Source organism: Globicephala melas, chromosome X (assembly GCF_963455315.2).
Source record: "Globicephala melas chromosome X, mGloMel1.2, whole genome shotgun sequence".
Lineage (NCBI taxonomy): Eukaryota > Metazoa > Chordata > Mammalia > Artiodactyla > Delphinidae > Globicephala > Globicephala melas.
In genome coordinates, this window is record NC_083335.1 from 11,102,997 (window position 1) to 11,128,997 (window position 26,001).

A 26,001-nucleotide genomic window follows, 5' to 3' on the forward strand; every position below is an offset into this window, starting at 1 on the left:
AGCTGTGCTGTCCATCTCAGCAGCCCCCGGACTCAGCACAGTGCCTGGCACAGTGGACTCCTCACCCAAACCTCATTTCTTGTTGCGCAATGGACAACAGTGTCTACCCCGCGGGGTCCCAATTCCCAGTGGACTTGCAGGGACGGGGGTAGCTCTAAGGTCTGGAAGATTCCGGATTCCCAGGGCCCTGGGGAAGCCCCCGGGCGGATAACAGGGAGTTGCCCTTATTCTGCAAGCTAGAAAGGAGTATTTACCAGGCCCAATTACAGCTGATTTTGTCGTTCCAGGAATGGGGAAGCGTCAAGCCTAGCTGCATGGGCAGAGTGAGACAGTGAGGGGAATAAAGGGCTCCTTCTGCGGGAGGACCGGGTCTCCGGCCCTCATTGGATCACTGGTCTCCCCAAGTGGGAGACCTGAGAGTTGAGGCTGGGGAGGAGAGGGAAAGGGAGGGGGAGGCCCGGGGCCGCGCTGCCCTCCCTCCGGCTCCTCCTTCTCTCGCGGGCCCCGCCGGCCTCCCTCTTGGGCTCTTTGTCTGTCGGTCGGTCTGTCTGTCGGCTCTCTCTCGCACTGGCTCTCTTGCTCTCGCTCTCTCTCGCTCTCTCTCCGCCCCCCCTCGGTTCACGTGACCGACTGCTCTCAACGGCTCCGATCACCTCTTCCTGAGGCAGCACCTTTCGGTTGGTAACAGGAGACACTCGGGTGTTGGGGGCAGGATGGGTTTCCTTCCTCCGTTTTTTCCTCCTCGCCTTCTCGGGCAGCTCCGGCCGCTCCTCTCGGCTCGGCCTCCGGCCCCTCCACCCCTCCAGCCTCTCCCAGCCCCCATAGTGCTCGCTCCCTCTCCTCTCCCTCCCTCCCCTCTCCCCCCCACCCCTTGCCCGGACCTCCCTCCTTCCCCGATGCCAGCCCTCTTTGGGGAGGGGGCTTCTGCGCGGGGGACAGACAAAAGGGCTCGGACGGACTCCGGGGGCACCCCTCTGCAGCTCCCCACCACGTGGCCCCTCCCTCCGCGGGCGGCTTGCAGCTCCCCCGTCCCCTCCCCAGCCAGAGGTCTGGGGAGTTAGGGCCCCCGAGGCATCATCCTTTCCCCGTTCGCGCCAATCGCTCTGCCGCGGGTGCTGAGCCTCCGGGCGCCTCGAACATCAAGGAATGCACCGGGCGCCGGTGGGGGGAGACGCTCCGAGGACCGAGGCAACGCTCTCGGTTCCCAGGCTGGGGAACCGCCAGCCTAACTGGGGAGACTAGGACCCCGCCGTCGGAAGGCTCCTGGTCCTGTGAGGGTGGATGACAAGGACTCCAACCTCAGGGAGCCAGAGTCTGATGAGAGACACTCAGTCTCCCTCTCTTTTGCAGTACAAACTCAATGAAAAAAAGGATGAATCCGAAAGTGCCCTGCAAAAGCAGAGCTGGACCTACATATTCGTGAACTTCTGGCAGAACCAGATTGTGTTTCCCTGCCCATCTTGGCCAGCACTTAGCGAACTGCCACTCCCTGGCCTACCAACCCCCGCCTCCAAAATTTGGAATTAAAAGTGAACTCTCTCTCATTCCATACCAGGGTAAATTTTTAAACAAAGGCCATTTAGAGATGGAAGTTATCAAGTAAATCAGGCAAACCATTTTCAAAGCTGCCTCACTGTAAATGCACGCTTAGCTGGTGCCTAGAGCCATGGCACTAGCCTGGCCCCAGATACCATGGGCATGTGTTTTACAGCTTACGGAGGGACAGTTTCCCTGAGCCCCGCCCCCGCCCCCCCCCCCCCCCCGCGCTGACCACAACTTAAAACCATTTTAGTCAATAAAGCTAAATTCCCTCAAGGGATACTGCCTGTGGCCAAAGCCACCCTTGCCGCACCTTAGGCATATCCCGAGCCAATCCTGATAACAATTACCCAAATGCTGGGAGGGGAGGGGTGCCGGAAGGAATTCCATCTCTCCAGGATCTTAGGGAGGGACTTGAGCTGAGAAATGCCCCAGGTTTGATAGGTAACAGGTAACACAATACTTAACTTGCAGTTGTGAAGCAATTATACTCCAATAAAGATGTATAAAAATAAAACTTATTAAGAATGGTCACCACAGCTACAACTTATTGAGCACGTAAGCAAGTGCCAAGTGCATAGTACACATCATATTTAATCCAATAACAGTCTCATGTGGTAGGTACTATTATTATTCCCGGTTTAACAGATAAGGAAACTATGGCTCAGAGAAGGTAACTTGAAGAGGTCACACAGCTGGTTAGTGGCAGAGCTGGGTTTGGAATCCAGGTCTGGCCAACACCCAAGTCCAGGCCCTCAACCACTCACTATACTATCTCGCCTCTTTCCCACAGCGAGTGATTCTAAAACTCTCCCAGAAGGAATAGGGACAATCATGGGCCAGGGCACAATCTTGCTGGAAATTGGCTGGCTACCAAAATGTGGGGGGTCAACAGTGGCCCTGGCTTACCCCACTGGCATTGTAAATGCCACAGACTCCCAAATGAAAGTCCAGACTCCTAGATTCCGAACCTAGAATCCAAAGAACGCGTCCTGTCTGCCCATCCCCACAGAAATCATCCCACTTCCGGTTTCTGCTTTTCTGGTAGTGGGGAGATTTGCAGGCTACCAGGCCTTCAGTGAGCTTTTTGGAGGCAGTGTTATGGGGGGTGGGGGTGGGCATGATAATGGACCCCCACTGCCCTACCCCCAGTCCTCCCTGGAGGGAGGACAAATAGGCCCATTGATTTGAAACTCTCCCAGAGGGCATTAGAGTAATGACTCTGGACTGTGTGATGCCTACACCCCCTTTGACCTCCCTACTGACCCCTGCCCTGGGAGGTTCCAAAGGCCACAAATCTCGGTTGCTTGTGGGCCATGTGGTTTGTGGCTGTTTGTAGTTTTGGAAGGGAGGGGGAAACTACGGGGGTAGGGGACACTGCTTCTCACTGTGCCTGGCTTCCCGAGAGAACTAGCAAGGGGCGGGCAGGGCCCCTTCCAAACCCTGCCAAGACACACTGCAACTACTGATACGGGCTCCATCATTTATTTTTGAAAGCAGCAGGGCTCTTGACTCATTTGCATAAATGTTTGCACTGCCTGCTATATTTTGGTTCGGGAGAAGGGCACCAGAGTACAGAACATACATAACAGATTTGTAACTGGGCAGCTTGAGCCTGCCCCTGGCTAGGTGAGCTAGCCAGCCAGCCCAAGACGGCCCCTCCCCCCCCGTGTCTACTTTTGAAAGCCCCTCTAACTGCAGAGTCCAGCACCAGGGATATGTGGCAATAGAAAGATCTTGCGCCTAAAGGGGTACTTCTAAGCCGGGTGTGTAGGTGGATGGGTAGATAAGAGAGCATTTAAAAGAAAAATATTTATTTATTTATTTGGTTGTGCCGGGTCTTAGTTATGGGATAAGAGAGCATTTTGACTTGAAAAGGGCTGGGAGTCTGGACTCCTGATTTCCATTGTTCAAAAAAGAAACATTTATTGAATGACTTCTATGTGCCAGGCATTTTATTAGGTACTGAGATCACATAATAAATATCAAGACCCTGTCTCCATCATTGAGGCACTCACAGTCCAGCAGCGCATGGGTGACAGAAACGTGATTTTAAAAAAAACAAAACAAACCCTAAGTGCGTTGTGCCATCAGAGAGAGGATAAGAGAGGATTGCTAAGGTAGCACCCAGCTAGTGGGAGGCATGGAGTCTGGAGAGACTTGGTGGGGGGATGTGATTGCTTAATCTGAGTCTTAAACATCAACCCCTACCCCATCTCCAAGGCGTGTTTTAACCTCTATTACTAATTCCCTGTGTGAGTTCAGCAAACGTCCAAGCTCTCTGGGCTGCCTCAGTTTCTTCATCTTCAAAATAGGAGCAATAATCTGTGAAGTGGGCCCCTGTGTGCCGTACCTCCCACCCTGCTTGGTCCTATATCCAACCTCGACCCCAGGTCGAGAGCATAACTACCAGTTTCATCGAGATGCCACGCAAACACGTGGCGAAGCCAGAGAGTGGGGACTACTGAGAGGTGATGGGAGTGGGAGATGCGGTGGCGTTCAGGGGGTGTGGCCCCAAAGGAAGGTGCGGGTCGGGGGGTGGTTAATCTCGTTACGCAGTTAACTATCTTTCCCCGGCGACTTCTCTCCCCCGGCGTCTTGAAGCGGGAACTAAGTAGCAGCATCGGGGAGGAGAGTGGGGCTGCTGGGGAGAAGGCACCTCAGGATAGCAGTCGAGCGTCGTCTGCTTCAGGCCCCCCACACCATGCCGTCTATCTTGAGGACGGAAGCACTGAGGGAAGGGCTGTCCTTTCCTACCTTCACCCCCTCCGCGATTGGGATCACCTTAGTTTTTCTCTGGAGTCGGGTATTTGCCCACACTTTTTTTTTTTTAATCCTAAATCTGGCCCACCTTTGGGGAGGGAGGGGGTCACCCGTTCCGTTAAGTTTCCTCCTCGCAGAGTAAAGAAGGGCTTCCTTTTACTCGCCCTAAACGACCCCCCTAGGGCTTCAGGGGGGCGCGAGAGCCGGGGGCCGGGCCGGGGCCGATCCGGCTGCGCTGCCCCTCCAGGATTTCCTGCACTTGGCGCGGCGAGGTCGGCTCGAACTTCGGCCTCCGAAGCAGACGACTCGGCTTCCCTTTAAAATGCAGAAACTCCCGGCCCACACCCCCGCCCCTTCGGCCACCTCCTCCCCTTCCCCCTCCGCCCCCGCCCCGGCTTAAGCTCCTCCCAGAGCCCTGGGCGCGGGGGCCTCCCTGCCACCTGCCCGCTGCCCATCCCACATGCAAAGCGTGACCGCCGGGGAAGGAAGGCGAGCGCGCGCCCACACCGGCCCTGCGCCGCGGCGACAGCGACAGCGAGCAGCTCGCCTACTCTGTCCGTCTGCGCTTACCCAGCATGCACTTCCAGGCCCCGAGCTATCTCGGAGCTGCAGCCCCAGGGTCAGAGCGGCCGGAAGAAACAGGAAGTTTGGGACGGTCCTAGTCGTGGGGCCGGGAGTCCTAAACGGCAGGCCCTTCGCTCGGCTCTGCCGCTCCCTTCCCCCGCCCCCTCCCTCTGGCGGACTTCCCTGGGGTCCGTTTCGGGGGCTGGCCCGAACTCCAAAAATCCAGATGTGTTTGGGGGGTCATTCAAGGCGCACTCCCAGGGTTCCCTTCGCCGTAGCATCTCCTGGCTTTAGCGATCGAGGGGTGGGAGGGGGAGGGAGTGCTCCCGCCCTGCGGGTGGGTGGGTGGTGGTAGGCCCCGAGGGTGGTTTGTCTTCTGCCCGCAGAGAGGGAGAAGGACGCTAGGTGGGGTGGAGGTTGAGGGCTGGAAGTTAGCCTCCCACAGCTATCTCTTGGGCAGGTAGGACAGAGGTTGGAACCTCTGGTGTCGAGTCCAGAGTTACTGTGTCCCCTCCCCTCCGCCAGTTAGCTTCGCTCTGATCTGCCCTCCGCACCGACTACGGCTACCCCATCAGCAACCATCGCAGTAACGTGCACTGCTGTTAACCAGGGCCGCCGGGGCAAGGGAGACAGGATGCCTAACGCAGCCACGTTCCTCGGGCAGAAAACTCAAAGGGCACGCCCTGTTGAAGGCGCTCTCCATCCACACACCCCTTTGGCCAGGCAAGAAGGACTGGAGTCTCAGTTCCCTTGGCCTCCCTCTCAGTCTCCATCCCTCCAACACCAGGCAACCTCACTCAACTATCTGCAACTATGGCTCTCCCTGGCCTAGAGCTGAGAGGGGTGGGGGTCACGGTGGATCCCAGTGGGTGGTGCTGATCCTAGCATGCCACTTGGCCAATCCTTTTACGGTTGTGCAGACAGGCCCTTTGTGTAGAGGTGCTGGTTCTCTTCTCATAGCCTTATACTCCCAGCCGGGAACTTCTCACTCCCAGCTCACTAGGAGTTTCTAGGTTCTCCTGGTTACCTAGACCTAGTGTGCATCTTCCTAGACTTCCTGAGAAGAAGGCTGGTTAGGAGAACAAGGATGAATATTTTGGAAGTAGGAAAGTGAAGGTGAAAGCTCATTGGCTGTAGAATGATTGTGAGACTGTCACTGTAGTTTCTGTCCCAGACACCTCCAGGCGGAATTAATTGGCCTTTCCTCTGGGCTCCCATAGCATAGGATTTATACCTCTATTATCACATTGTATTGTAATTGTTTGTTTACATGTTTCTCCCCCCTGCTAGAGGTGAGTTCCTGGAGGGCAGAAACTATGTCTTATTTATCTCTGCAGCTCCCCCGCACAGATCCGGGCTCACAAAAGGGCTGTTGAATAAATGAATCAGAAATGGAAGGGATTCAGTTAGATGACCTCCAGGATCTCGTTCAGCTCTAATATTCTGTGATGCAATTTAAACACGCACCCATAGTTGCACTTACATACATGTAAACACACAGCAAATAGACAAACACCATCATGCCACAGTCCGGGTGGAAAGCGAACAGATGTTACATGATGCCAAGTAACTGGCCTTTTGAAAGTTGAATCTTCAAACCTAAACATCTGAAGTGTCGACAACCAACGTCACAACTGGTTTGGCTCATTTTTTAAAAAAATAAATTTATTTATTTGATTTATTCATTTTTGGCTGCGTTGGGTCTTCATTGCTGCACGTGGGCTTTCTCTAGTTGCGGTGAGCGGGGGCTACTCTTCGTTGCAGCGTGCAGGCTTCTCATTGCGGTGGCTTCTCTTGTTGCAGAGCACGGGCTCTAGGCGTGCAGGCTTCAGTAGTTGTGGCTCACGGGCTCTAGAGCGCAGGCTCAGTGGTTGTGGTGCACGGGCTTAGTTGCTCCGCGGTATGTGGGATCTTCCTGGACCAGGACTCGAACCCGTGTCCCCTGCATTGGCAGGCGGATTCTTAACCACCGCACCACCAGGGAAGCCCTGGCTGATTTTTTTTTCCACTGCTCTGACTTTTTAAGTAGCCATAGCCCTACATGTGGAAACAGTGAACATTTGAGCTGAAAGGGCCCTCTGAGATGCTCTGGTACAAGTCTCTTCATTTTACAGAGGAGAAGGTCCAAAGTCAGACAGGAGCAGAAATGTCAATCCCGCATTCGTGCCACTTGGAGCGTGAACATGTATGACACGCTAGTATGCAGACACAGCTGCTGACATGCACAGACGTGGGTGCATCCCTGAAACATGTGCCACCACTACACCTGGGTACACCCTCCCCCCAACACCCACCTAGCAAACAAGGACGCCCCCACCCCCGTGTGGCTGCTGAGCAAGGAAGGGAGGGCAGGGGTCAGCCGGGCCTAGGCAGCCCTTGCCAGAGTTCGAAGGGGACCGAGAAGCCTACAGGTTTGCAGCTGCCATTAACGTGCTTGGCTCGCCCAGCTCCCCTCGGCTCTCCTCGGTCTGCAGAGGGCGAGGAGAGGAGACATTCCGGGCTCATTCCAGCGAGCCGTGTGCACGCTGCAGGCGTGGTATGTGAGCAAGCGGCGGGCTTCCAGCTGCTGCCTTCGAGGGCTGACAGGCAACCCCCTCCCCCCAGACAAAACTCCTTACCCACCGCTGGCCTCTCTTCACATGGGCATGATTAAGGCAACCAGGACCATTGCAAGCCCTTCTCAAAAGGAGAGAAATTACGGCTTTTTCTCCACCTCGCCTGCCCACCTTTTCCTAGGGGAATCTCCTCTCTCAGACCCACCTCCAAGTGGAAGTCCAGGCAGACTTAAACGCCCCGACCCCCGCCAGCCCCGCTAGCACTCTTACAGCATGCTCCTTTAACACTCCCGTGGATAGCTTGCACTCTAATCATTGGTGCCCATTCATTTCCCGCCATCAGGGTCCTCTCTCCCACCTCTACCCCACTTAACGTGAGCATCCCTTCCTTGCCTTTGTAGGGTGCTCTATAGCTTTCAAAGCGTGTTTTATTTTACCTTTACCACAACCCTATAAGGCAAGTATTAGCAGCTTCATCCTACACACCAGGAGACTGAAGCTGAGAAGATAAGCAAGCTGCCCAAAGTCACACAGCTAATACGTGAGGATGGGGCAGGGCCACAACCTCCATTTTTGACTATCAAGGGCATGTTTTGCCCACTCTGCCACCCTAATGCCCAGTTGATGTCCAGCTCCCCAAAGCGAGGGAGACGCCTTTCTGCTTCTTTTGTACCTCCAGGGTACCTGATGTAGCACGGGCTCTGCACACAATGGGCATTCCGAGGCCTGGGTAGACAACAGACCGATGATGCCACCAGCCAGAGAATCCTGGAAGCTCCAGGAAGGGAGAGGCACTTGCAGACCAAGGGTGTTGTGTACCACCAGAGTCTTTTCAGCAGCACCACCCCCCCGCTTGTCTCAGTCCTAACTTGCTCAGGGAGAGCAGTGCCAAGGCCAGAGAGGGGAGCATCTCTAGGGTCTCCCCTCCCCCTCTCTACTGGGGCTTCGGAGTGCTCAGAGCTCATGAATAAAGCTAATATTGGAACTAGTCGTCTACTAGTTCGAGAGGGACTGTTGTCTGGATCGTTCTTTGCAGGGACAGATTGTGCCAATAGAATGCCCCAGGCCCCAGCTCTTTCTTGCTGCTGGCTCAAACCGAGGGCGTGCCCCCCCGCCCGCCGCTCCACACCGCCTTTTTATGAGTCTCAGCTGATTTCCCTTGAGGGCCGCCCTCCTCGGCAGCCCCGCCCCTCACCAATCGGACTCCCTCACTGTACCTGGGCCCCGCCCCGACTGTCCTCAGGGGCGGGGCCAGCCCTAGGGCAAGCTGGGGCAGGAAGTGGTTGCAATTACACACTCCCGCTCCGCACTGGCTGCCACTGCTGGAGCGACAGTGCTAACTCGGCCGGCCCCAAACGTCAGGGTAGGAGCTGGAAGAGGGCTCGGCCGGGGGCTCCTGCGCTGGAGCGAAGCTCGTTTCCTGAAGGAAGGGAGCTTCCAAGGCTGGGCAACGCTGGAAGCCTCAGTTGGCTGCTGGTCACATCCAAGGATGAAGGGAGGAGATCGTGGGTCTCCGTCCCCATCCCAGCATGGCAGCCACTAGGCACAATCGTCCCTTTTAAACCTGGCCACTAGCTAAAAGCAGCTTTTCCCTGCTGTTTGGGCCCCCTGCTTGCGACTGCCAGGACTGACGGCCCTGACCCCTCCTACCAGGGGAGGACAAGCTTTGATCCTCTACTGCTGCAAATCACCAGAGCACAGTGGCTTTATACCCCCTACTCCTCTTTAGTTGCTTGGGCATTCCCATCTGGGGCCAGCTCTGGGCCAGGTGGAGGGTGTGGCTGGTATGGCCCAAGCCATGTGCTAAATACCACGTAGAGAGAGGGATGGGGGAGTTTGAGAACGTTTGGCTGTGATGGCTTCAGAACAATCTGGGGTGAACTTTCACTGAGAGCATTTTTAGCTCAGGAAATTGGGGCTGCATTAGAGGAACGGCGGGAGAAGAGGGCTCAGTGAAGAGACTGGAGAAATGAAGGGGATATGGGAGTACGGGAGGGAATGGGGATGAGTGAACTAGTTAGGGTTTTAAAAAAACGGCCTAAAAACCCGGTGGATGCAATGGGGGCTCCTCTTTGCCCTTCACTAACATCTTTTCCTGCAAGACCCAGGCTCCTTCAGTATGTCTGCACCCTGCAAAGCCCGCACTCAGCCGTTGCCTTCCCAGCTTCAAAGCCTCATTTCACATCCTACTAAAAGCTTCATCACACCCTCCTTTCCTTGTTCAACTGAAAGTGCTCCTCTTCTCCCAGGCCAGGCCTGCCCAATCCGCTGAGGTGGTTGAGGGCTCATTTGGGGGCTACCCAAAGAGGAGGGTCTCCCCTGCTCACCCCACCCATCCATCCTGGCAGGAGCCAAAGGCTTTGTGGCCCCGTTTGAGGGGCTACTGATCAACAGCCTTTTCCCATGGGCTTCCAGGCTCCCAAGAGACTGGGAAGCTGAGTCATAGGCAACTCCAGGCTCCACAGACAGCACAGCAAGAGAAAGAGGGAAGACAAAAAAGAAAAAGGTACAAAAAGACAAACGGGGGGGCAGGTTCATTACCTGGGGAGCGGACTCTTAGCCCTGGCTTAGTCTTGCTTCACTCATACGTGGAGATCACAATCAGAAGATTGCCTCTGAATATGAAAGATGATGACAGGACACAGGATCAAATAAAGAAATAAGGATGGAGGTGTTTTGTAAACTAGTAAGTTCTATACAGATGTGAGGGATTACTATTATTATTGCTATGCATTATGAATTTTCATTTTGCTCCCATGGGTCTGGTTTATTCAATACTCTCCTTAATAGAGGAGCATGACACAGCCAGGTTAGCCTTGAGGCTTTTGAGGCCCTGAGTGAAGCAGTGTGTGTGTGTGTGTGTGTGTGTGTGTCTGTGTGTGTCTGTGTGTGTATGTGAGTGTGTGAGAGAGAAAGAGATCCAGAGACACAGAGGGAGGGAAATGGGAGGGAGCGACTGGGTGGAACCCCTTCCCTCAACATTTGCCCCTGGAAAGATAGGGTTATAATGAACAAGGAGCCATTTGAAGGGGAGAAGACCTCACAGATTACATGGCCAGGGAGAACTAGGGACAAGTCTTGTTCGTCTCTGCACCCTCAACACCCAGAACAAGCTCCTTCTGAGCTCAAGTGCTCAATGTCTGCCCGTTGAATGACTGATGGAAAGGCTGCTGGAAGGAAAGAGCGATGGGTGTGCCCACGCTTCTGTCTCCTCTGCTGCCCTAGTGCTGACTGTGTGCAGATGAGTCTCAGCTCCTCCCTTCAGCTGTAGGAGCCATGTGCACCAGCCCAGTCCCCCGAGAGCTGATATGTCCCTGCAAGTCTGTGACAGTCACTGTACCCCTGATGTCTCTGCCACAACTAAGTGCCTGGTGTTCGGTGGCCCTGCACACAGCCAAGGCCACTTGCACCACACGTCATTGCTCTTTGAAGCTTCACAAGACCCTCCAGTCTCTTGCAAAGCCTCGGGACCATTCTGAACATCAATCAAAAAACAAATGGGGTCATGGATGGGGAAGCACTTTGTGACCAGCAAAGCCCCATACAAATGTAAGGGATTATTGCATTGCATCTCAAAAAGAGCATTCCGACTCTTTGAGGGTTGTAGTTATTTGGATTTTGGCAAACAGGAGTTTACCACATTATAAAATGTGTGTGTGTGTGTGTGTGTGTGTGTGTGTGTGTGTGTGTGTTGGGGGGGCGTCTGCACAAGTGCATGTTCAGTGATAAGACCCACAGATAGAAACCTACTTGGCCAAGTAACACAAAGAGTCATTTAGACCATGCAGAGCCATACTGGTAAGTTAACAAGAATTCGAATTCCCTGGCCTTCTATCTTTTTCAATATGCTTCTATATAGGTGCTCTCATCAGATTCTCCCCACAACACTATGCCACTGTTAAGTCTCTGTGACTTGAGTTCAGTAGAATAAAGCACACAGTGAGCTCCGAGGAATCTACTTTTGAGACTTGCAGGCTCTGAGAACTTTGCCTGGGAGAAATTTTCAGGCAGAGAAAAACATGGTCTGTGTAGGTCCTGGCAGGGCGCTCCAGACCCATGCCAACTTCCCTCCATTCTCTGTCCCCACAGAGCAGCTCTACAATGCCTCCATAACGACCTCCACACCAAGAAGAAGGCTCTCTTTCAGTCAGTCATTCAATCAACAAACATGTTTTGAGTGCTTTCCCATCAGTTCCAGGCCTTCTGCTAGACCCTGGGGCTACAAAAATGAAGAAGCTTCATTGCTCACCATTCACCTCTCGCCTCTCAAGCGACATGTTTTGTAGCATCTTTTCCCCTTCAAGGCTCTCCTTGATGTTCATTTTATTCTGCTGAGTGAAGCCAGGGCTAATGGTTTTGAATCCAGCCCTGGTTGTTCAGTCTCTGATTGGGCAACAAGGGGCCCCTTTGGAGAGGGCGGTGCTCAGAACATCAAATGGGGCTCTCAGACATGGGGCGCAAGTATCACAAACCTCCAGAGGAGATGCAAGCCTGACTCTTTTTTCTTTTTTTTGTCCACACCCTTGAAGAACCAGGAGAAAAATCATGCGATTAGCATTGTGTTGGAATAGCATTCTCACCTTGGGTTTTGTCAGAGCAGATGCTCTGCTCTGGGTCTGGAAATCCTCTCTGGTAAGTACAGCTTAGGCTGTCGCCTTTTGGTGGGGGTAGTTAAAGGGCTGTCTTATTGGTCCTCAGTACATGGCCATGTGCATCCTTGGTGGGGAAACTCTAATTAGTTAACTAGAACATTCAAACAGAATGCCTTCCTGGATTTTGGAATTTTCCAATTTAGTAACGGTTAACTTCCACCTCCTTTCTTGTTTAGCTTCTTGGTGTGGAAAACCTTTCTCACGTGCATGAGACCACTTTCTAGATTGTCAGTAGACTTTAATGAGCAACTCAATAGAACCTCTCTGTTGACTGGGTGTCTTGCAGGGATTTGCAACCAGTGGATCCCAAACTGGGGTCCCTGAACCCATAAAAGCCTGGGAGATAATCAACGAATTGCGCTGGTATTTCATAAAGTCTAGTGAAACGTACCAGCATGAGGTTGCAGAGGTTAACTACAAGGGCAAGTGTTTTTGGCTTTGGCTGGAATTAAATGACCTCAGTGTGACTATCTTGGGCTGATCTGAAGTTCTGGCCCAATTTTGTATGTATCTGATACATTATTCAATGGAAAATTATTACTTTAAAATATATCCTGTTTAAGTAGATAAATATTTTGAGTACAGAGGGTTAAGAACACAGACTCTGGAACCAGACTGCCTGGATTCAGATACCGAGTTCAAAACTTAGTAGCTGGGGGACTTCCTTGGTGGTGGAGTGGTTGGGAATCCGCCTGCCAATGCAGGGGACATGGGCTCGAGCCCTGGTCCGGGAAGATCCCACATGCCGCGGAGCAACTAAGCCCCTGAGCCACAACTACTGAGCCTGCGTACTAGAGCCCACGTGCTGCAACTACTGAAGCCCATGCGCCTAGAGCCTGTGCTCTGCAACAAGAGAAGCCACTGCAATGAGAAGCCCACGCACCGCAAAGAAGAGTAGCCCCTGCTCGCCACAACTAGAGAAAGCTCGCGCGCAGCAATGAAGACCCAATGCAGACCCCTCCCAAAAAAACCAAAACAAAAACAAAACTTAGTAGCTGGGAATGGATAAACAAATTACGGCACATCCATACAACGGAGTATTATTCGGCCATAAAAAGGAATGAAGATACGTGCTACAATGCAGAGGAACCTTGAAAACTTGATACTGACCAGAAACTAAAAGCCACATATTATATGGTTTCACTTAAATGAAATATTCAGAATAGTTAAATCTGTAGAAACAGAAAGCAGATAGGAGGTTGCCAGAGTCTGGAGAGTGAAAGGGGAGCAACTGTTTAACAGGTACAGAGTTTCATTTTGGGGTGATGAAAACATTTTGGAACTAGTTAGAGGTGGTGGTTGCACAATGTTGTGAATGTACTAAATGCCAGTGAATTGCACACTTTATTTTTTTTCAGTGTTGAATTTATTTTTAATGAAAACATTGATAAATATTTTCTAGATTTCTAATTTTTGAAATGGAATGTTTTTATAGAATATTTTGTTAGTTCAAAACACTTTAAAAATTTTTTAATTGAAGTATAGTCGATGTAGAATATTATATAAGTTACAGGTGTGCAATATAGTGATTCACAACTTTTAAAGGTTATACTACATTTATAGTTATAATAAAATATTGGCTATATTCTCTGTATTGTATAATATATCCTTGTAGCTTATTTTATACATAATAGTTTGTACATAATAGTTTTATAGAGCACTTGCTTATTCTTTTTACTGAAGTATAGTTAATTTACAATGTTTTGACAGTTTCAAGTGTACAGCAAGTGTATCTTCTATACACACACATATATATATTCTTTTCCATTATAGGTTATTACAAGATATTGAGTATATAGTTCCCTGTGCTATACAGTAGGTCCTTGCTGTTTACCTATTTTACATATAGTAGTGTGTATGTGTTAATCCCAAACTCTTATCTCTCCCCCCACCCCAAATTGCACACTTTAAAATTGTTAATTTAGGGACTTCCCTGGTGGTCCAGTGGTTAAGACTCCGTGCTCCCACTGCAGAGGGTGTGGGTTCCATCCCTGGTTGGGGAACTAAGATCCCGCATGCTGTGTGGTGCGGCCAAAAAGTGAAATAAAATAAAATTATTACTTTATTTTATGTGAATTTGACCTCAGTTAAAAAAACCTACTAGCTGGGCGACTTTGGGCAAGTCACCGAACCTTTGTGGGCTTCAATTTCTTCATCTGTAAAAGGGGAAGAGAATAGTATTTACCTTATGGAGTTGTTAGGAGTATTTAAAGAGTAACTATTTGTAAAATCCTTTTAAAAAATATTTATTTATTTATTTTTATTTATTTGGCTGCATTTGGTCTTGGTTGTGGCACGCGGGATCTTCCATTGCAGCGCGTGGGCTTCTTTCTAGCTGTGGCGCACAGCTCAGTAGTTGTGGCACGCAGGCTTAGCTGTCCCACAGCATGTGGGATCTTAGTTCCCCGACCAGGGATCAAACCCGCATCCCCTGCATTGGAAGGCGGATTCTTAACCACTGGACCACCAGGGAAGTCCCTGTAAAATCCTAAAACAGTGTTTAGCACACACTAAGTGACATATAACTGTGTGTTTAAAATGGGGTCTATGAGGGGGAAGATAATGAAACCTTTGGTAGTGAAAAGTTTGGGGGTCCCTGGTGAAGATAAAAATAGAAAAAGTGCTCAATGTCTTTCAAAGGGTCATCTAAAAATCCTCTGGTTCCAACTTCCCGGTAGCGCTTGTTAGAAATTCAGAGTATGAGGCACCACCCCAGACCTATTCAATAAGACCCTGGGTTGGGAGGGTGTCTTGGAATCTGAATTCTGACAAGCTCCCCACTCCCCCCAAGTGATTATTGTGTATATTAAATTTGAGAAATTTTGGTGTGAGCAATTTTTTTTTTTCACGGTACGCGGGCCTCTCACTGTTGTGGCCTCTCCCGCTGCGGAGCACAGGCTCCAGAAGCACAGGCTCAGCGGCCATGGCTCACGGGTGCAGCCGCTCCACGGCATGTGGGATCTTCCCGGACCGGGGCACGAACCCGTGTCCCCTGCATCGGCAGGCGGACTCTCAACCACTGCGCCACCAGGGGAGCCCTGGTGTGAGCATTTAAAGTGAGTATGTACTGACGGCAGAATGCTGGCTTCCTGGATTTTAAAAAAAAGTCTAAATCCCAGGTCTCAACTTGTTTTTTTAATCATCTTGTGACGATTGTCTTCCCAAAATGGACAGTTCTTCCTCTGGAGCCCCTTGAAGTTTAATGAGCAAGAACAGACACACAAGAACACATATAAACACACAGGCCCAGAATAAGCACGGTATCTTTACCAAGTTATCTACAGCAGCAAAACCATGTGCTCACTCTAGGCTGTTAATGTTGGAAGTACTATGCTGGGCTGTGTGGAGGACACAGTAAAACATGGCCCTTGCCCTCCAGATACTTGCAAATTCTAAGAGAGAAGATGGCTACTGAAAAGGCTGGGTGGGGTGTCCTGGGAGTGGTTGATTTGAGGAGTGGCGGGGGGGGGGTCGGGGGGTTGGGAGACAATAGTGTGGCCCGGACTTGAAGGGTCCCATGCCCCCACTGAACACCTACTGTCAAACAATCCCAAAGTATTCCTGGAGTTCTGCCTCCTTGAATGCTCCCAGAAACTGTGGGCGATACACCTTCTATGACTATGACAAGTCCCTCAGATGGGGAGGTAGAACTAAGGCACAGAGCACAGAAAAGAACTAAGTGCTAAGTAGTACTTGCCATGGGCCCAAGAGTTCAGAGGCAGAAGCATTCAGAGAAAGCTTCATGGCAGCGGGGCTTGAAGGATTTGGCCAGGTGAAGGGGCGCTCAAGTATAGGCACACAGATAGGGGTGAGAATAGTACGTGTAGCTTCAGCAGGGCACGTCAATCCTGTGCCAGCATCCTGAATCACCACCACAGCCAGAGGAATGCACCGCTCCAGGAACTGGAATTTGGTGAGCTCCCACTGAATGTGGGCCACTGGACTGAGTGCTATTCTCAATCTTCTTTAGCCTCTTTGGAGGAAGAGGTAATAGTTCGACTGACTCAAAGGTCTTTCTAAATTTTATTCCATTCTCCTCTTCAAAAATACACCTCTCTTTTTCTTTATGTTCAGGTTGTAGCTTTTATTCCCAGGCTTGAATTAAGCAGGTGCTCCGAAGTTCTGAACTCTTTAAAAACTCCTCACGTTTAAAAAAAAACAAACTACTATGGGGTGTCTACTAGGGGCCAGGCCCTTTTCTAAGCACTTAACATACAAGAACTCATCTGATCCTTAGAACATTTTCAGGAGGTATTTATTAGGTCTCATTTTATAAATGAGGAAACTGAAGCTCAGAAGGAAGCCGAGTGTCCAAGGTAATGTTGCTACGAAGTGGCGGAGCCAGGATTCAAATCATATCTGTCTAACTTCAGAGACTGCATGAATTAAATGGGAAGAGAAAGACTAAAAAGGACCAAGATTTAAAACTGAGTCTTTGGGAATTCCCTGGTGGCACAGCAGTTAAGAATCTGCCTGCCAATGCAGGGGACACAGGTTCAAGCCCTGGTCCAGGAAGATCCCACATGCCACGGAGCAACTAAGCCCGTGCGCCACAACTACTGAGCCTGCGCTCTAGAGCCCACGAGCCACAACTACTGAAGCCTGTGCGCCTAGACCCAGTGCTCCGTAACAAGAGAAGCCACCGCAATGAGAAGCCCGCGCACCGCAAAGAAGAGTAGCCCCTGCTTGCCGCAAGCCACAACTAGAGAAAGTGCGCGTGCAGCAAGAAAGGCCCAACGCAACCAAAAATAAATTTAAAATAATAATAATAATAAATTTTAAAAAAACCCTGAGTCTTTAATAACTGGCTAGAAGGGAAGCCAGGTCTGGGCCTCAGTTTCCCCACTATAAAATAAGAGGGTTGGATTAGATGATCCATTCATTCATTCACTTAACAAACACTCATAGAGCGCCTACTCCGTGCCAGGGTGGGGGATGTTTGGAGGAGAGGACGGAGCTGTGACACACCGATGAGAAATACTGGGTTCCTTCATCCAAGAAAGGGAAAATCTGGTTGGAGAGCTAAATAGGCAGAGCATAGAAGTGCTAACTAAAGGGACAAGCTCAGTACTGTGGGGTACCACTAAGGAGGGAGTAGGGAGGTAGTGGGGGTCAGGGAGTGGGGAATCAGGGAAGGTGGCAGGAAAGAGCTGGCTTAAGTAATGGTTGAGTGGCATTTCAACATTGCTGAGAAGGGCATAAGACAAAGCTGAGGGAGCAGTCAAGGAAGCGCTCCTCTTGTCCAAGGAATGGCAAGAGGGCCAGTTTGGTGAGAACAGAGGCCCTGTGAGCGACATGGGAGGAAAGGAGGCTGGAATCGGATCGGGGAAGGCCCTGAAAGCTAGGTGAAGGCTCATGGACTTGATTTTGTTGGCAGCGTGCAGCCACAGCCAGTTTTTCAGGAGGGCAGATGATTTCTTAGAGTTCCTTCCACCTCTAACACTGTCTGTTTGATTAAGAACCTTGTTAAGTGCCTAGGAGTCTTAGGGAAGGGGGGAGGCTTGACCCGGAGAGACCTCTGGGGTGATTTTAGTCCCCTTCCTCATTTCCCCCCCTTTGGCTATAAAATCCAGAAAGGTTGTTGGTTGTTTACAGAGTTAAGTTTAACCAGACATACTGTCTCCCCATCTAGACCCCGGGCTCTGAGAGGGCAGAGACCAGGCCTTCCTTAGCTGCAGTGAGCCGCTGGCATGCTTCTCCAGCAACAACCTGCTGCAATAGGGTTTGTGCATTTGAGATTTACGTGAATAGGGGGCAATGAATTTTCCCCTGTGGCCCCTCCTAGAGCATAAAGTGAAACACTTGAGAGCACATAGTGTTTGTAACTCGTGGTCAGTCTTGCTGACCTAGTACCAGCCCCACTCTTTTCCCACGTTTGCAAGGTTCTTTCTGTACCCCGATCTCCCCTGGTCTGCTTTCAACTGGGGTGACTTAGAATGAGCCCTTCAGCAGTCTTGAGACCCTGGGTTCCAAACGTGACTTCACCTTCAACTGACTGGGGTGCAGGGGATGAAGGGATGACCAGAAGCTTCAAACGTGCTTCATTCTGACACTCTAAAGATCTAAACCACCGGGATTTTACTGTTGTTATTGTTGTCATAGGGCTGGGCTGCTTTACCAGAGAGACAAGGCCTGTGATTGCAGAACAAAGCAGAGAATTAAAGCAATTATCCTATGAATTTAGCCAGAGGTTGGTTTGGAGCTTAAATTATCCTGGGACCCCCCCCCCAAATGCCCTGTTTTGTCTGGTAAGCTTCAGGAAGGTAGGCCCCAGGCCAGTGTCACCCCTAGGTCTCTGAGCTACACCTAGGGAGGCTGGTGGTGCCAACGCTGATAATAATAAGTCTTGCATGAGCCCAGTGGTTTACAGTGTACAAAATTCTTTCCCATCCATTATCTCATCTGATGCTCAGGGGTGTCCCTGTAAGGGAGGTATGACAGGTGCATTGATTTCCATATTTTAGAGCAGGGGGAAGACCCAAAATACAGTACCGGGCATCAGGCTGGCACTACTTAAATGTTAGGGCTTGCTTGAGGTCACACTGCTAGCTATCGACAAGACAGGACTGGGATCTGATTCTTAGAACTCTCCAAACAATCCTCTTTCCATTACACCAAGCTGCCTCTCTGAGTCCAGCTGTTATCGATGGGAGAAACAATTAGAAAAACAACCCTGCCTGAAAATGAATATTTTGACATGAAATGGAGGTGCTATTCCATATTAAAAAGAGCTCCGGATGTGGAAACAGGACTACTGGGGTTGAATCCTGGCTCAGGCACTCACTAGCCATATGACCTTGAGCAAGCCACTCATAGCTGCTCATGGACTCAGTTTCCTCAATTACAACATCAAGAGTTGTAGTGAGAAACAAATGAAATAACACAAGCGAAAGGGCTTTGTAAACACTCTGATGTTGTACAAAGGTAAGGTATTATTATGATGATGTTGTGGTTCTAGCCTCAAATAAAAGAATCATTAAACTCTACATTCTTTACAAGGTTTCCCACAGCTCTCCCCACCCTGCTCCTTGGTTTCCCATCATCTCCTGTAGGGCAGGAAGTGTGGCCCCCCAACAGGAAAAGGCTCAGAAATGCTAGGGCTTCAGCCAGGAAATAGCCATCTTGCCCCAACCTTTATTTCGCCAGATAAATGATGCAGCCAAATGGTGAGACACAGACGAGTGGGAACGGAGGTGTCCAGAATCTGTTTCAGCCTCAAACCAAGGAGCAAAGTAGCCCTAAGGCCCTAAGGGCCTTAAGAGACGTGGAGATTTAGTAATTACCAGATTAATTAAAATCAGTGAAGACAGCCAATTTAAATCAAAGCAGAAGTGGTGGGGCCTGCATTATCAGGCCCGATAGAGGCAATTTCCCCCCTTAATAATGCATTTCGAGTTCATATGTTGATTAGCTTAAACAAATCATTTCCCAATCTCCACTTTCCCTTGGTGCAACTTAGGCCAAACACTTTTTAAGGTGTGTGTGGGGTGCAGGGCAGGGCAGGAGTGGTCAAGTAAAACAGCTAGTGAAGAGGTTCCCAAAGCAAAGTAAAATGGCAAGCGGTATGTCCACACTGCTGGCAATAGATTTTGACGCTGGTGAGGACAAGCAAGAGGGGTCATAGAGCACCAGGCCTCATCCAGCAGCAAAGCCACTGCAGCCTTAGAGGCTTGCCCTCCTCCGCAATACTCACACACATCCTTCAAACCAGGTGAGGGAGACATACCAGGCAAGTCTCAACTGCCATCTCTAAAGTCCTTCCAAAGGAGAGGAGAGAAGACACCCCACAGCTTAGAGATGGAACCTCTGGGCCTAGGACAAAGGAGGGGGGCGGGGAGGAGGGGGAGGAGGAAGACATTAATCCTGCAGGGCTTCCTTCCAGTCCACATCACCCTCTGGCTTCCTTAGTATAGATAAATATATAATAAATAATATCAATATATCTGCACATTAAAGATTTTTTTTCAAATTCCTGCTATTCATTTCACATTCCGTTTACAAAGCCCTGAACCCTCCAGGAACTGCAGGGCACCTCCCCTAATACCCTGTAGGTTGAGGCGATGCCTTTGAAGTCCCCACCACCAAGTCAGGGTTGGAGCTGCTAAGAAACACCCTAAGACTGAAAGTAAGTCCGCCCGGCAGCTTCAGCTCCATCGCAAGCTGCTCTCCTCAGAGTTAATGTAAAGTCATCAGAGTTCCAATGTGGACCGCAGGCTTCTCAGCCCTTCAGTGCCGGGGATAGCCTGGGATGTAAACACATACGAGGATTTATTCCTTTGGCCAGGAGAGGAGTCGTTAGGGTAAAGGGTAAGGGTCAAGGGGTTCAGTTTGGTGACTGAGGAGCCTTGGAAAGAGAGCCAGGTTTTCGGCCCGAGTCGTGCAGGCTCCCCCCTTCGCAGACCTTTCGTCCCCCTCCTCCTTCCTCCCTCGGGCCTCTCACTCCTACCCGCCCCCCCCAGATGCCTCCACGCCCAGGCCGGGGGCTGCCCTTTGAGTTCTGCCCACGGGGGCTGCAGACCCGGCCGTTGCCACGAAGGGTGGGCCGCCCCGGAGACGCGAGGCGAGACAGCGAGCCCCGGCATTTTCCCTTCCCCAGCACCTGTCCCACTTCGGCGCCGGGGCTGGGGCTGCACCCGCGGGCGGCCTCGGTGCCCGTGCCGGAGCCACGCACCGAGGTCGCCCGGGTTAGGGAAGTGGGGGGCCGGGGGAGGGGAGGGGCGGGGCGTCCGGTGGGGGCACCCCCCCGCAGGCAAGACCCCACCCCCCCGCATACACAGAGGCTAAACGGAGAAAGAGAGAGCCACACATAAAGCTCGAGCGAAAACGCTTGCTCTCCGACCCCAAGCGGCGTTGCTCGCCCCCCCTCCTTCCTGGAGCCACGGGCTGGCCGGGGAAGGTGGCTCCGTTCTTCCCCCGTGGCCAGTGCGGGGTCTGCGGCTGCCCGGCGAGGTTCCGGCTTCCCCGGGGCTGGCAGGGGGAGCCCCGAGAACTGCAGGCCTGCCCCCCCTTCCTCCTCCTCCTTCCCCTCCTCCCCCACGTGTCCTCCCGGAGCCCAGCGGCCTGATCCCAGCACCCCCCTCCACCTCCCTCCTCCTCCCGCTTCGCCCGCTTCCCCGGCAGCGTGGAGAAGAGCAAAGTTGCGACAGCGGCCGAGGGGCTCTGCCCAGGTGAAGGGGGCTCCGTGGGAGCGGGGAAGGGGGGGACGGCGCGGCCCTGCGGCGGGGGCGGAGAGAAGATAAAGAAACTTGCTTTCCTCGGCCCCCACCCCGCGCGGGTTCGGATCTTGCGTGGACCCAGCCCTCGTGGCGAGACGCGGCAACGCCGCCGGGACCGAGGCCGGCACCGGGACCGGGACCAGGACCGCGCGCCTGAGTCGGCTCGGCGGGCGCAGGCAGCGGGCCAGGCCGGCACCCAGGCAAGGGCGGGGTGGGTGGCCGTACACCGGACCGAACCGGGGACTCCGATGGCCTGGGCGCGGGCCGAACCCGGATCGGGCCGAGTTGGGTGGCGAAGTAGGACGTGGATTCGGGGGCGGGGCGCGGCGGGAGGGGGAAACCAGGCCCGGCCGGACTGGCCTGGGCGTGGGGGCGGGGGGCGAGTTCGGGGCACTTGCTGGGCTCGGGACCGAGCAGTAGGGCGGGGCGGCGCGGCGCTAGGGGCTGGGCCGGACCAGCGGGGAGAGGGCGAGGGGAGGGGGAGCCGGGGGTGGAGTAGGGGCGTGGAGTTGCGAGCGGGGTCTGGCCTCGGCCGGGGGCGAAGGTAGATCGGCGGGGCCGCCAGCGGAGAGAGGGAGGCCCGCGGCAGCGCGGCGGCGGCGAAGGCCAGCTTCCGCGGAGTTTGTGCCCGGGCTTCCCGGGCTCCGGCAGCCTCAAGCGCACAAATGGGGCTAGGGGATTGACTGGTAAGCAACTACGAGTGTTAGACGGTGTTCGGTGGCGATTCCGGGAAAAGCTAGGAGAGACACTGTCTGCAATTATGCCGCACCCCCCCCCACCCACCTCTTTAGCATCTGGATTCTGCTCTCAGGGGGCCGCGGACCCTCCCCGCCGCAACCCTTTCACTCTCCAGCACTCCCACCGCCTCCCCCCGCCCCTTGCTCGGCCATCTGACTCTCCTAGGGTTGTGTGTTTGGGGGTGGACGACGGCAGGGGGGGTAATACTTTTCCTCTCGCGGCGGCAGCCTAGTTCCTATCTTATTCCTACATGTAGCGTTGCTTCGAGTAGCATGGACATTGGGGGTTAGATAATCTACCCCCAACTAACGCCCCCCCCCAAGCGATTTGATGGCTTTTAAGAAAGGGGACGAATCCCTGGATTTCCACGCCTGGGATGAGGTTTGAGGATTGGGATTCACCCCCAGCTCACTTCCACTACCAACCCCTCTTTCCTTGTGAGCCATTTCCACGGGGATCCGAACTTGAGGGGGGGGGAACGGGAGAATTAATGTGCTTCTCTATCTCTACACAGGGTCGGCGTGGCCAAGGACGGCTAGTCTCGGAGGGAAAGTAGCCACCAGTCCAACTCGGGTCGCTCCCACTATTACTTCGGTGAGGGGGGCAACGCTAAGAAGGGGATACTGGTGGGTAAGGGCCCAGTATAAGGGAGGGGGCTGGGTAGTCGCCCCCGAGGGAGTCCCTTTCTTGGCTGGGAGGGAGACGCGAGCCCCGGCTTCAAGGGAGGGGTTCCGGGGAGGGAGATGGGGGGTGGCGATGAGGGGGGCGGGATGAAGGGGGGAGTCACGCCCTGCCAGCAAGGGGAGCCTCCCTCAGGCCCCTGGGAGAAGGGGACTGAATGTGTCTGCTCTGTGCTGCCGGGCAGGGGAGATCTGGGGTCTCCGGATTTGCACACTGGATCCAGCACCAGTGGCCTGAGAAAGTCAGGTCGGGGCATAAGGTGGAGAGCGTTGGAAGAAAGAGAGAAACCCCTGGCCGTGGTGCACTGATCATTTCCCTTCCTCAACCTCCCCCTTCGTGGGGCGTACGGGGGGGGGCGTGGAGCTCCTGCAGCCTCTCGAATTGAGCGCCTCCGCCTCTCCTGGGAGTCTAGCTTTTTGCCCGGCTTGCTGCAGCTACCGCTGCCTCCCTCTCCGGAATCCGCTCGGTCCTCGCAGCGATCCCCTCCTCCTCCCCTCCCCTCCCAGTGTCACCGGGGCTGCTTGGCTCTGCCCCCTTCGCCGCCGCTTGCTCCCTGCTTTCGTCCCTCCCTCTCTTGCTCTCTCCCTCCCTTCGCCTCCTCCTCCCCATTCCTCCCCCCGGACAGGCGGCATTCTGGGAGTTGTAGTCCCGCGGAGCGGTGGCTGGCGCCGCCCGCGAATCCGACCGGACTCCACTTCCCGTCGAGCCCTGCGACCGGCACCCACTCCACCAGGCTTCGCTCGCACACACAGACACACACACACACACACCGCTCTCCCCCTCACTCTTTCGCTCGCCGCGGCTGCTGCCAGTGTGTGGCTCTGTCTCTCCTCCGCTTTGCTGAGCCCTCCCTTCTTCCTCTCAGTTCCTAGAGTCCGACCGCCGCCGCCGCCGAGAGAGAGGAGAAGGAGGTCGGTGGCAATAAGGGGCGGAGGGGGCATCAGATCGGGGCAGTATTAGGCGGGTGGTGGCTCAGAGGGGGTAAGAGGGAGTCCGGGTGGCGGCCTGAGCCTCCCCGCGGAGCCGACTCGGGAACAGGTGCGTCTTTTTTTTCTCTCCTCCAACCCCTCCACCCCTTTTGACTCCCCGGCTTTCTCGTATCCTCCACCCGCTCCTTTCTACCTCAAGCCTTTCCCCAACCCTGTCCCTTCTTCGCCCCGCGGCCGCTCTGCTTGCCCCCCGGGGGCGCCGTCCTCTTCGTGTCCCCGGACGTAGCGCTCCCTGGAGCTCGCTCTGTCCTCGCCCCTCCCTTCGGGACAGCTCCCCTCCACTTCCACCTTCGTACCCCATTCTTGCCCTACCCTACCCCCTCCTCACCCCTTCTCCCTTAGCCAGGTGAGACTTGTTCGCCACGATCCGAGAGTCTTCATCCCGGCTGGGCGGGGGTCTCCATGGAAACGGGGGTCGGGTTGATCCTGGGGGGGAACCATTGGAATTACCCCACTCCTCGGAAAGGGAGGTGGAGGCTACGGTCTTGTTAACTACCTGGCCCCAACCCCCTGATCCAAGGATCCGACGATCCGAAGGGAGGCTGGCCAGCAGGGCAGGGCGAGAAAGGGCTTGTTTTTTTGGGGGGGGGGCTGTCCGTGATGAAGTCCTGAAGAGACCAGGAGAAAATACCCTCCAACCTCAGAGGGGAGGTGCGACGGGTGCTCTTAAGGGCTGCTTTCTCCCTGGTGTCGGGGTGCAGGAACCGTAGGGTAAGGGGTACCCCTAGGTGGCGGCGGGGCCTGGGTTCGGGAGTGGGAGTGCTATGATGGGGGCAGGGGCAATTATCCGAGTCCCTGGAAAAAAGGCGGGGGATGACTTCGGAGCACCCTGGCTCCGCTGCCCTCGCTCTAGGGGCGGGGGCGCCGGGCCGGGCGCGGCGGGGAGGGGGCTTAAATTGAAGGAGGATGAGATCGGGGGCAATTCATACTAGCCCCGGCAAGCCAGGGGGGAGATCCGGCGTGCAAGCTCTCCACCCGCTTCGCGCCAGGCCTGGAGGCAAGGGGTCTGAGAGCGAAGCCGAGGGCTGCAAGGAGGGAGGCTCCGGTTACTGGGCCGGGTTTCGGGATCGGGGGCAATCCCCCAGCCCTTGGAGAAGGAGGGAGAGGGATGGCCGCGAACCCCAGGGCTCCCCCACCCCGGGTCCTAAGGGGCGTGAGGAACGGACAGCAGGCCTGGCGGAGCTGGATTCGAACGGATCGCGGCTGGGGACTGGGGGTGGGGGGGGGCTTAGTGGTGGGCTTTGGGGGGAGCAGTCCCGCGGCGGGGCGGGCGGGCGGGGCGTGGGGCTCCGGCGGGCGGCGGGGCGGGGCCGGGGCGGCGCTGCTGCCGCTGCCGCCGCCGCCGCTGCTGCTCCTGCTGGGGCCGCCGCAGCCGTTGCCGTCGCCGCCGCCGCCGCTTCTGGGTGGGGAACGGAGGCCAAAGGGAGTCCCGTGCCGGGGCAGAGGGCGCCGGCGGCGCGCGGTGGGGAGGGGGCCGTCCTGGGGGCGGGTGCAGGCGGGGGGTGGAGCCCCCGACGGGGGGCGGTACGAGCCGGGACGACGACGACGAAGAGCCCCGGGGGCCGGGTGCATGGAGGACGAGGTGCTGGGAGAAGGAAGCGGGGGGTGGGTCCCGCGACGGGCCTCGTGGGCTTGGCTCCTCGAGGTTCTGCTTCGGGACAGAGCCCTGCGGGGGTGCCCAGAGGCCCGGGAAGGGACCGGGAGGTGAGCTGGACGATGGAGGGGGCCCTCCTTGCTGGGGTCCCGCCGAGAGGGAGGCTGGGCCAGAGGGACGTCCGGGGCAAGGCTGGGAGGAGCCGGCCGCACCTCGGCTGGGGATTTCGAGTTATGGAGGTGCGGGAGATTGTTGTAGGCAAAGACGTGGTCGAGGGGAAAGGCGGGAGGGAACCACACTGCAAACCTGGGAGGCCGGTGGGGGTGCCCTTCTATTCCGCCCCCCCTCCCAGTGGAAGCACTCTGGTTTTGTTTTATTGTTTTGAAAAATTTCAGTGTTGGCTGTACGAAGCTGTCGATGCGGTGATACTTATTTATTCTTGGTGTCTTCTAGAGTAGACAGTAAGGACAGGCGTACCTTGGTGAGGACGGTCTAGCCCACGGTTTAGGGGCTCTTTATGCGAGTGTGGGAAGGGGACCCTGTAACTTCTGCGGCAGCGGAATACTCTCAAGGCAGTTTGGAGACAGTCCCCGTGGCACAGAGGTGGAGTACAATTGCAGAAATGTTTGGTGAGACTTCTGGGGGTGCAACTGTAGGTTTGCATTGCCCTGGTTAGCCCGTGGTTCTTTCAACTTAGGCTATTTCTCAAAG

At 54.2% G+C, this 26,001-nt stretch overlaps 2 protein-coding genes across 7 annotated transcripts in view; one reads left to right on the top strand and one right to left on the bottom strand.

Annotated features, from left to right (window-relative positions):
- Positions 1–4,480: 4,480 nt before the first annotated feature.
- LOC138842524 (uncharacterized) lies at positions 4,481–25,268 on the bottom strand. Its single transcript, XM_070044750.1, has 5 exons — positions 24,833–25,268; positions 24,626–24,721; positions 24,025–24,122; positions 21,157–21,940; positions 4,481–4,617 (listed from the first exon to the last, which is right to left on the bottom strand). The coding sequence occupies exons 1-5, from the start codon at positions 25,266–25,268 to the stop codon at positions 4,481–4,483; spliced, it is 1,551 nt and encodes a 516-aa protein (XP_069900851.1).
- Positions 21,102–26,001, top strand: part of BCORL1 (BCL6 corepressor like 1) — a 60,297-nt gene continuing 55,397 nt past the window's right edge. For 2 of the 6 annotated variants that reach the window (XM_030844863.2, XM_060292854.1), the window contains exon 1: positions 23,481–23,618. The gene's annotated coding sequence lies outside the window, so the exon portion shown is untranslated. Of the gene's footprint in view, positions 21,241–21,844; positions 21,975–22,540; positions 22,653–23,480; positions 23,619–23,703; positions 23,746–26,001 lie in introns of those variants that run through there. The other 4 variants (XM_060292852.1, XM_030844862.2, XM_030844861.2 and 1 more) reach the window with 4 other exon arrangements.